Source organism: Peromyscus maniculatus, chromosome 2, assembly GCF_049852395.1.
Source record: "Peromyscus maniculatus bairdii isolate BWxNUB_F1_BW_parent chromosome 2, HU_Pman_BW_mat_3.1, whole genome shotgun sequence".
Lineage (NCBI taxonomy): Eukaryota > Metazoa > Chordata > Mammalia > Rodentia > Cricetidae > Peromyscus > Peromyscus maniculatus.
The window spans coordinates 67,850,023-67,860,625 of record NC_134853.1 but is presented as its reverse complement, the minus strand read 5'-3'; the positions used below and the strand labels follow the sequence as shown (position 1 = coordinate 67,860,625).

The 10,603-nt window shown below is 55.5% G+C and overlaps 2 protein-coding genes across 6 annotated transcripts; both read left to right on the top strand.

Moving 5' to 3' along the window:
- Positions 1 to 3,113: 3,113 nt before the first annotated feature.
- Positions 3,114 to 5,397, top strand: Hint2 (histidine triad nucleotide binding protein 2). 2 transcript variants are annotated; one of them, XM_042271063.1, is made up of 5 exons: positions 3,114 to 3,270; positions 4,573 to 4,719; positions 4,817 to 4,921; positions 5,027 to 5,099; positions 5,213 to 5,397. In XM_042271063.1, the coding sequence occupies exons 1-5, from the start codon at positions 3,190 to 3,192 to the stop codon at positions 5,302 to 5,304; spliced, it is 498 nt and encodes a 165-aa protein (XP_042126997.1). In that variant the 5' UTR covers positions 3,114 to 3,189; the 3' UTR covers positions 5,305 to 5,397. The 2 variants fall into 2 exon arrangements, with proteins under 2 accessions (XP_042126997.1, XP_006986076.1); XM_006986014.4 differs by having other exon boundaries at positions 3,128 to 3,270; positions 4,579 to 4,719.
- A 627-nt stretch (positions 5,398 to 6,024) lies between these two features.
- Spag8 (sperm associated antigen 8) lies at positions 6,025 to 10,524 on the top strand. Of its 4 annotated transcripts, none has more exons than XM_006986052.4 (7): positions 6,025 to 6,178; positions 6,266 to 7,001; positions 7,126 to 7,300; positions 7,470 to 7,515; positions 7,590 to 7,704; positions 7,829 to 7,891; positions 10,203 to 10,524. In XM_006986052.4, the coding sequence occupies exons 1-7, from the start codon at positions 6,141 to 6,143 to the stop codon at positions 10,395 to 10,397; spliced, it is 1,368 nt and encodes a 455-aa protein (XP_006986114.1). In that variant the 5' UTR covers positions 6,025 to 6,140; the 3' UTR covers positions 10,398 to 10,524. The 4 variants fall into 4 exon arrangements, with proteins under 4 accessions (XP_006986114.1, XP_015860107.1, XP_076420215.1 ...); XM_076564101.1 differs by having other exon boundaries at positions 6,120 to 6,178; positions 7,580 to 7,704; XM_016004621.3 differs by lacking the exon at positions 7,126 to 7,300 and having other exon boundaries at positions 7,580 to 7,704.
- Positions 10,525 to 10,603: the final 79 nt, after the last annotated feature.

The following is a 10,603-nucleotide window of genomic DNA, read 5'->3' as shown; positions in this document are numbered from 1 at the left end:
TCGGACCTGGCTCTCTATGGGACAGGTAGCGTCAAGACTCAATTTAGAGTCAGCTCTAACTACAGGCAAGAGACAGCACCAAGCAGAGGGAGGCTGGCTCCAGCCACCTTCCTCTATCATGGCTGCATCCAAGCTGCCAGCCCTGATACCAGGAGACTAGCTTCTAGAGAGCCAAGGAAGGAGAGTTTTCAAGAATAGAATAAGCAGGGATTTCAGATGTAGCTGGGGTTCCACAAGGCAAAGACATTGCCATTAATAAGTCATTGGAGGCTTTGGACAGTGTGGTTGCACATGGGCATGGTGGAGGTAAACACCAAATAGCCATGAGTTTGAAGGAGTCTCTTCAGGGAGCTTGGGTAAGAAGTGGAAGAGGCCCATATACAAAAAGATCCTGAAGGATGCAGAAGGGAGGAGAGATGCTTGATGGGACAAGATCCCAGACATGGAGGAAAGAGGGGATGAGGTCAAGGCCGAGGTGAAGGTATTTGCTCTGATGGAGAGAAACTTCATTTCGTAAGACATTTCAAAGAAGGGAGTGTGAGCTGCAGGGAGTCGGGCCTCCCGGAAGTTCCTCTCTGGTGACATCTATATCCTCTGTGAAGCAAGAAAGGGATTAGTGGGGAGTAAGAGACTGGAAGAGAGAGGTGAGTGCTGGGGAAGGCTCGTGGGGAGTCAGAGAAAATCATGCAAGAGCAAAGTTTAGGATTTAGTGTGGTTGGAAGTGAGAATCCGCTTAGAGAAGAGAGGCAAAACTATTTAGACTAATGGGCGCTGGTGGGATGGTGTCAGGACAGTGAGGAAAAGAAGACAAAAGAAAGGCCAGGAGAAGTGAAGGGACGCTGCTACACACGGGGAGACGTGATGCCAGGGAACGAGTGCCATCGGGGAATGAGAAATCTCTAGGGGGCTCGGGAGCAGCTGTGCTGCCGTGGGCTGCAACTCAGGAGACAGTGGTTGGGGTCTGCGGAGCATGCAGCGGTCAGGGGGTAGCTGCAGGCGAGGGCAAGCGTGTGGAAGAAAGCGGCTGTGGTCAGTGTGAAATTGTGAGTGCCAGGGAGTGACCGAACTCCCTCGGTGATGGCCTGACACTGGCGGGCTGGTGATGCTGGGCTCCTCCCTCTTGGGGCCTCAGTTGCTAGAGCTATAAGACAAGAATAACCTGTGTTGTCCTGCACTCTATGAAAACCCAAAGAAATGTCCAGCTCCAAACCTTAGTGCTTCCGAGATTTCTACCCTCTTCTCATCCCGGCTCCGCTGATCTCTTGCCCTTCTCTGGAGCGTCTCACATCTAGGGCTCAGGGGCAAGGTGATCCCACATTTCCTGATATTTAGAAAGGCCATCTGCCTTTGCAAAGGAAGGAATGCAGCCTAGATTTCTAGGACCCCAGGGCAAAATCATATGATCACATATCCACCCTGGGAAGAATTGAAAGGGCCTTCTAACAATATATCTGTGTAAAAGAGAGTGTGCTAATTCCAGAAGTTTCTCAACATTGATTGTATGTGCTGTGATAATCATATAAAAACAGTTCAATTAATAGAAGAGTTACTGTGATCAGGTCACTGGAGACACAGTATGTAGTCATTGCACAGTATGTAAACTATACTAATTTGAAAAATAAGAGAATAATAAACATGCCATTTATTACTATATATAAGAAAGTGGAACAGTGAAACACCAAATATTCAGCAGTTATTGGGCATTTACATACCAAGGCGTGTGCAAAACCAAACAGGCTCTAAAGCTATAAGGGGAACTTACACTACTGTGCCAGACTATAACTCACCAGGTGATGAGCTTTGGGGGAGACTGATGTATTTTGAGACTGAGTCTTGCTATGTAGACCAGGCGGGCCTGGAACTCATGAGTGATTCTTCTGCCTCTGCCTCTCAAGTGGAATACCCTGTTTCTTATTTCAAAATATAAAGAAATGAAGAGGTGATTTAGTGCTTAAGCGTGTTTGCTGCTGTTATAGAGAACTGAAATTTGGTTCCCATCTGGTGGCTCACAACCACCTGTATGTAACTCCAGCTCTAAGGAATCTCTGACACCCTCTTGCACCCATGCAGACTTGCACATTCCCACACATATACATAAATCTTTAGGTGCTGAAGAGATGGCTAAGCAGTTAAGGGCACATACTGCTCTTGGAGAGCACTGGAACTCAGCTACCAGCACCCACATCAGGTGGTTCCCAACAGCCTATAACTCCAGCTCCAGGTCATCCTATGCCTTCTTAGCACTCATGGACACTTGCGGTGACATGCACATATCACAGGCAGAAACACATATACAATAAAAAATTTAATGTATGCAAAGCAAACCTGCCTCACAGAGCTAGTGGCACTACACACCACTTATGAAGTGAAAAGGAAAATAAAACTGTGATACATAGTATAGTATACACAGGATGCTCCTATCCTCACCCATTTAAGGGGAAAAAATGCCCTGAAAACTGATTGCATAATATTGATGTAAGTGGGAACAAGAACATAAAACAAATTGACCGAAACTTTAAAAAATAACGTTCATATAATATGTTTTAAATCTTTGAAGTGGTCAAAGAGCTGAAATTGACAAGAAATGGTTAGGTTGGAGGGAGGAGAGGGCAATCTGTGGTTGGTATGTAAAATGAATAGAAAAATCTCAATAATAATAATAATAATAATATAATAATAATAATAGGTACCTATTCTATAGTTAAAAAGCCCCGTCCCAGTTCATTTTTAGCCCCGCCCATGTGGTTTCTGGAGCCAGTAAGCGACGAATGTCCTCAGAGCCCCGCCCTCCTGGCCAATGCGGAGCAGGGTCTGCGCTACATTTAGCCTTTTGTGCAGCAGGTGGCGAGGCCCCGCCCTCTTCCCCCCACCAGTGCCAGAGTTAAAAGGGACAGGCGGAGGACGAGCAAGTCCCACCCACTCAGGAACCTCCACCGAAGCTCGGTCAAGGTGGTGAACCTGAGCCCATTAGGAAAAAAATCCCACCCCCGGACTTAGTTCTTCCAATGGAGTGGGAATGTATCTCAGAGCAAAACTAAGGAGGGATCCAATGGAAGAAGAATTTTCACGCTACTAGACAAAAACTGTCCCTGCTTTGGCAGAGGCAGCCAATGGGCTGCGCGGCGGGACCCGCCCCCAGCCGGACGCGGCCAATGGGGCTGCGCCTGCAAGGCGGCCGGCTCCGGGAAGATGGCTGCGGCCGTGCTGCTGGCAGTGGGTTTGCGCACCGCGCGCAGAACCCTGGCGGCCGCGGGGCCCCGGGGGGCGCAGGTGAGAAGCAGCCAGAGGGACCAGGGGGCTTGCAGGCACTGGCGCGTTCCGGGGCCTGCACGCGCGTCGCGCATCATTGCGGGGCCACTGCCTCTCCCGAGGGTCGGTTTCAGGGACTCTGCGGTCAAATCCGCGAGAGAAGCGATCTAGCGGCGACCGCTTCCGGGAACAGCCGGGGGGCATCCCGGTTGGGACCGAGCTGGTGGTGCTGGCCGGGAGCGTGCTCCAGCCTGCCTCTGCGGTGCCCCCTCCAGGAAGTGAGCTCTCCCTCTGGGAGCTAGCTGGCTGTTCTCGGACCTCTAGCCGTGTAATGCGCGCCAGCGTTGCTCTTTCGTCTTCCACATTTTCCAACAGTGATTTAATTTATCCCCCAGTTTCGCTTCAGTGTAAAGCACTGACTCTGGCCTTCTCTGAACCGGTGGGAAACGGGTAGTCCTACCTCCTACCTGTCCCCTCTGGTAGAGCCGAGTTCACTTAGCTGAACTCTTACATAACTCCGCTGATTCAAGTTACTGGAATTAAAATCCAGTGTAAGAAGCCGAGCATGGTGGCACATGCCTATAATCCCGGCTTTTGGGAGACTGAGGCAGCAGGATTACCAGGGCTTCAGCAGCCTGCCCTGCATAGCAACAACAGGAAAGCTGCACAATAAGAAATGCAATGTGACACCCAAAGAAATGAGCAGCCAGTGTCCGATAGGACAGATAGATTAAAAACATAAACCAAGTGGCAAGGCTTAAAGATCAGAAAACGCACAGTGGAAATAAATGGAAACACAGTAAAGAGCTTCAAGCTCTCAGGACAGGATTCAAACCATTCTTTGAAGCTCTCAGGGATGTATCTGATGTATTCAGTGGTAGCATAGGAACTGAGACCTCCGTGTTGTTTCGTTGGCTTTTGGGGACAGTGTCTTATGCCTCCCACACTAGCCTAGAGTTTCCTGTGTGGCTAAGAATGACGAGTTATTGATCCCGCTGCCTCCCCATCCCAGCTGCTGGAGTTACAGATTTCTGGGTCCCTTTACCTGTACCATGCTAGATTAATCACATTTGCAGGAATCAATTGCACTCCTAAATCCTACACAGTAATTACTGAGTGTTCTGTAACCGGGCCCACCATCGCCTGGCCCGCCCTTTGCTGCTCAGGCTCTGAAATTCAGGGACTTGCCCTAGCGTGGAACCACTGATAGGCTCTCAGAAGAATGAAGTTGGAGACACTCTTGGAGCCCAGCTTCTGCCAGCCCCAGCCAAGCGTATGGGAAAATGACGGCTAGCTCTCTCCCTTGGGTTCCCCCGACCCCAGCTTCAGGTCCGGGGCAATGCAGGTATGACTGACGGAAGTGAAGTGGCCAGGGCTCAGAAAGCTGCTCCTGGAGGAGCAGCGCCCACCATCTTCTCCCGGATCTTGGATCGCAGCCTCCCAGCGGACATTCTGTATGAAGATCAGCAGGTGAAGATCCCCATAGGGCCCAGCCCTCTTGAGCATTTCATCGGTGCCGTTGGGTCTGGTGACGTAACAGTGATCTCTCACCTGTCACTGCTCCCAGTGTCTAGTGTTCCGTGATGTGGCTCCTCAGGCCCCTGTGCATTTTCTGGTCATTCCTAAGAAGCCCATTCCTCGAATTAGCCAGGCTGAAGAAGAAGACCAGCAGGTGGGGAGAACAGGGCCGGGGGCCTGTCTGGGAGGGGCCCTGGATTAAGCTGGAGGTTTGACTCCTATGAAGGGAGCCAGCTCTGTCCCTTTCCTCTCCCTCTAGCTTCTAGGGCACTTACTCCTTGTGGCCAAGAAGACAGCCAAGGCTGAGGGTCTGAAAGATGGGTACCGACTTGGTGAGTGAACTTTGTCCTTTGGTCTCCTCACCTATGAACCCCCAGTTCTCAGTGTGCTCTTTAGCCCTTGACCTCTCCTGTGACCCCGATCCCTAACCTCAAGCTCCTTTCAGTGGTCAATGACGGGAAGATGGGCGCCCAGTCCGTGTATCACCTGCACATTCACGTACTTGGAGGCCGACAGCTGCAGTGGCCTCCTGGCTAAACCTGCCAGCTGACCCAAGACCACAGACTTGGATGCGTGGGTGGAGAGAGGGAAAAGAAATCCTGTGGCATGAATAAACTTATTCTCCCTCAATTTTGCGTTCCTGTCTTAAATATGTAACGGACTTACACCACAAAGGCAGAAGGAAATTGATTCGGGGCTATAAGCTCTCTTGACCACGGTCAGAATAAAAGATCCTGCGACCCAGTCTGGTGGTTAAAGGGGTGTGTAGTGCAGATCTGCTGGTTTCTAATGGTCCGTTCTAGGTCAAGCCTCTAGAAAAAGAAAGAAATAGCAGTAGAAATTTGCCTGGATGACTCTATTGTACCATATTCCCTCCCATTTTGCTGCTATCTCTATTTATGTGTGCTGAGGACGGAACCCCGGACCTTGGGCATACTGAACAAGGACTCCTACCACTGAGCTGCATTCTCAGGCCCTACTTCATGTATTTTCATTCTTGAACTGTTAAAAAAAAAAAAAAAAAAAAAAAAAAAAGACGTTGCCCTCCCAACTTAGGGAATGAACCAAGCAAACACGAGTTCGTACTGATGCCCATCTGTGCTTGTCTCTGAGCATCCCCATAAGTCACCTCAGTCACAACGAATCAACTGGGCCATGGAGGCAAGGGTTCAGCTAGTGAGACCTAAGCCCAGGTGAGGCGGAACGGAGCTGAGGCTATTGGAGAGCACCTAGTCTAAGACGTCCGCCCCCTGGAGAGCGTTTGTTTATCTTCTGTTCTACCCGCCACCCCGGGTCCGCCCAGCTCTAGCTCTGCGCAGCCTCCTGGAGTTGTTGGCCGTCTCTATGGCAACCCGGTAGCCGGCGTTTGAAAAATGGAGACGACCGAGTCTACGGAGGAATCTCGGTCGCGGTGAGAGCCATGGATTCGAGAACAAGGAAGGTCGACGGACTAATTTCGCAGCGATTTTGACCATCTTGATGTATTTGTTTCTTTCAGATCTTTAGAAGTACACCCCAGCTCCGAAGGACTAGAGACCACTTCGGAACCCATTCCTTCTTCAGGGGGCAGTCCTAAGTCAGCCCTAGAGGCCGTAACTGTTCCGGGGGTTCTGTGTAAAGAGGCTCATGGGCCGTATTCTGTGCTCACAGAGCCCTCTTCCGACAGTCTTCCGGAAGCTTCCTGCCCTAGATCCCATCAGATAGGCCATGGGAGGTTTGGCTATCAGCCCCTCTATATTTCTTATATACCTCGGAATCCCTGTGCCACAGACCCCAGCTCAAGCCCTGTTCCTACCTCTTCTTATCCTGGCCATAGCTCTGGTCACAGCTCTGGTCCTGGCTCGGGCTCGGGCTCTGGTGTGGGCCAGAGCTCTGATACCGGCCAGAGCTCCAGAGGTCCTATCTCCGGACCTGCTCTCGCCCATGGGCCTGGTCTTGCCTCCGGACCTGGTCCTGCTGACTCTGGACCGGGTCCTGCTGACTCTGGACCTGGTCATAAGTTCAGCTCCGGTGTTCCTCAGGGGTTCCAAAACCCGCCACCAGACCTCCCTTATTCTAGCACATGGGAACGGTACTACTGCTGTGTGCCATGCCACCAACCCTGGGAACCTCTGCAAGTCTCAGAACCCGGAGTCCGAGGGACATGGAAACCCCCAGAGGTGGAGAGGAAATCTGAGTTCCTCTGTAAAACACGTCCGCGTGGCCAGTGTCTCCTTTACAACTGGGATGAAGAGGTATAAAGCTGTGGCCTGCCCCCCTCTCCTGAAGGCCGGCCCCACTTTCCTAGGGAAGCCAATAGTTTGTGATGAGGGTCAGTATGAGAAGGGGGCTCATAGTCACTTAACGTGGGGTCCACAGAGAGCCACCAACCACTTGGATCAAATCCCGACATCGCAAGATGGCTCTGAGAGTTACTTCTTCCGACACGGACACCAGGGGCTGCTCAGCGTGCAACCTCCGTCACCCATGCCTTCCAGCACCACCCAGACAGACTCATACCAGCCCCCAAGAAATGTCTGTCAGCCACTTCGAGGTGTGAAGCAGGAGAGACCGACCAGTAGGCAGGCAAAAAAAGAGACAGGACCTTCTGGTGGGATTGTGGATTGTTTGGTGGACCCAAGGGCAAACCCCAAGATTCCCCTTCCTCTCAGCCTGTTCCTGAAGCTGCTTCCTGACCAGACTCCTCCTCTGCCCTCCCACAGGGAAGCGTGAAGCTATGCTGGAGATGTTCCTGCACCACCAGATCTGGTGAGAGCCTGGGAAGGGGGGGAGGGGGGAGGGGAAAACACGGACTGGCCTTGACCTCTCCCAGGACTCCGTAGTGAAGAGGTGCGGGCCGAACAAGAGCCCCCAAGGAAGCTCTTTGAGGCTGAGTCAGTAACACACCATGACTACAGAGCGAAGCTGGTCCAGACGGGGCCTCCCGCCCCTACAAAGGTGAGAACCCAGCCCACCTTCCTTGAACAGCTGGGCCCTGCCGGGCAGGGGGAAAGCAGCAAACCCAGAACTTGGGAGAGAGCACGCCAAAGACCAGGAGTTATTTGATGTCCCTTCCCTACAGCCTCATGATTACCGCCAAGAACAGCCTGAAACGTTCTGGACACAGAGAGCACCACAGCTACCGGTGTGTGGGGGTGACTAGGCGGTGTGGGGGGGGACTAGGCGGTGTGTGGGGGGGACTAGGCGGTGTGTGGGGGTGACTAGGCGGTGTGTGGGGGGGACTAGGCGGTGTGTGGGGGTGACTAGGCGGTGTGTGGGGGTGACTAGGCGGTGTGTGGGGGTGACTAGGCGGTGTGTGGGGGTGACTAGGCGGTGTGGGGGGGTGACTAGGCGGTGTGTGGGGGTGACTAGGCGGTGTGTGGGGGGGACTAGGCGGTGTGTGGGGATGACTAGGCAGTGTGGGGGGGGGACTAGGCGGTGTGTGGGGGTGACTAGGCGGTGTGTGGGGGTGACTAGGTGGTGTGTGGGGGGACTAGGCGGTGTGTGGGGGTGACTAGGCGGTGTGTGGGGGTGACTAGGCGGTGTGTGGGGGTGACTAGGCGGTGTTGGGGGGACTAGGCGTTGGGCAGGGGAGACTAGGCGGTGTGGGGGGGACTAGGCGGTGTGTGGGGGGGACTAGGCGGTGTCGGGGGGGACTAGGCGGTGTGTGGGGGTGACTAGGCGGTGTGTGGGGGGGACTAGGCGGTGTGTGGGGGTGACTAGGCGGTGTGTGGGGGTGACTAGGCGGTGTGGGGGGGGACTAGGCGGTGTGTGGGGGTGACTAGGCGGTGTGTGGGGGGGACTAGGCGGTGTGTGGGGGTGACTAGGCGGTGTGTGGGGGGACTAGGCGGTGTGTGGGGGTGACTAGGCGGTGTGTGGGGGGGACTAGGCGGTGTGTGGGGGTGACTAGGCGGTGTGTGGGGGTGACTAGGCGGTGTGTGGGGGTGACTAGGCGGTGTGTGGGGGTGACTAGGCGGTGTGGGGGGGTGACTAGGCGGTGTGTGGGGGTGACTAGGCGGTGTGTGGGGGGGACTAGGCGGTGTGTGGGGATGACTAGGCAGTGTGGGGGGGGGACTAGGCGGTGTGTGGGGGTGACTAGGCGGTGTGTGGGGGTGACTAGGTGGTGTGTGGGGGGACTAGGCGGTGTGTGGGGGTGACTAGGTGGTGTGTGGGGGGACTAGGCGGTGTGTGGGGGTGACTAGGCGGTGTGTGGGGGTGACTAGGCGGTGTGTGGGGGTGACTAGGCGGTGTGTGGGGGTGACTAGGCGGTGTGTGGGGGTGACTAGGCGGTGTGTGGGGGTGACTAGGCGGTGTGTGGGGGTGACTAGGCGGTGTGGGGGGGTGACTAGGCGGTGTGTGGGGGGGGACTAGGCGGTGTGTGGGGGTGACTAGGCGGTGTTGGGGGGACTAGGCGTTGGGCAGGGGAGACTAGGCGGTGTGGGGGGGACTAGGCGGTGTGTGGGGGGGACTAGGCGGTGTCGGGGGGGACTAGGCGGTGTGTGGGGGTGACTAGGCGGTGTGTGGGGGGGACTAGGCGGTGTGTGGGGGTGACTAGGCGGTGTGTGGGGGGGACTAGGCGGTGTGTGGGGGTGACTAGGCGGTGTGTGGGGGGACTAGGCGGTGTGTGGGGGTGACTAGGCGGTGTGTGGGGGTGACTAGGCGGTGTGGGGGGGGTGACTAGGCGGTGTGTGTGGGGGGACTAGGCGGTGTGTGGGGGGGGACTAGGCGGTGTGTGGGGGGGGACTAGGCGGTGTGTGGGGGTGACTAGGCGGTGTGTGGGGGTGACTAGGCGGTGTTGGGGGGACTAGGCGTTGGGCAGGGGAGACTAGGCGGTGTGGGGGGGACTAGGCGGTGTCGGGGGGACTAGGCGGTGTGTGGGGGGGACTAGGCGTTGGGCAGGGGAGACTAGGCGGTGTGGGGGGTGACTAGGCGGTGTGTGGGGGTGACTAGGCGGTGTGTGGGGGGGACTAGGCGGTGTGGGGGGGGACTAGGCGGTGTGGGGGGGACTAGGTGTTGGGCAGGGGAGACTAGGCGGTGTGGGGGGTGACTAGGCGGTGGGGGGGGACTAGGCGGTGTGTGGGGGGGACTAGGCGGTGGGGGGGGACTAGGCGGTGGGGGGGGGACTAGGCGGTGTGTGGGGGGGACTAGGCGGTGTGTGGGGGTGACTAGGCGGTGTGTGTGGGGGACTAGGCGGTGTGTGTGGGGGGACTAGGCGGTGTGTGGGGGGGGACTAGGCGGTGTGTGGGGGGGGACTAGGCGGTGTGTGTAGGGGGACTAGGCGGTGTGTGGGGGGACTAGGCGGTGTCGGGGGGGACTAGGCGGTGTGTGTAGGGGGACTAGGCGGTGTGGGGGTGACTAGGCGGTGGGGGGTGACTAGGCGGTGGGCAGGGGAGATAGGCTCTTCTGCTCTGTCTTGGGGAAGGATGGCCTCAGTCCTCATCCTGACACTCCTCCAGGGCGTCAGCAACATCAGGACACTGGACACACCATTCCGGAAGAACTGCAGCTTCTCCACACCAGTACCCTTGTCTCTAGGGCAGCCTTTGCCTTACGAACTTGAGAGTTTCCCTCACCAAATGGGGGTGATGTCTTCCCTTTCCTGTCAGGGAGGGGGGCAGGGCTGTGGAGGGCCAAGAACAGCTCCAGCCTAAGGGTGGAGGAGGAAAGTGGACCTGGAATTTGGAATTTATTTCCGTCGATACTGCAGAGGTAGGTGTGGGTGGAGCTAATTCTCTGTACTTGATGAGGGGGTTTCACATAAAGCGCTCTCCTCTGGAAGCTGCTAACTCCTTGAATCTGTGAGTAACCATGTTCACACCCCATGTTCTTCCCTTGAGATGGCCGGGACCGCGGACAA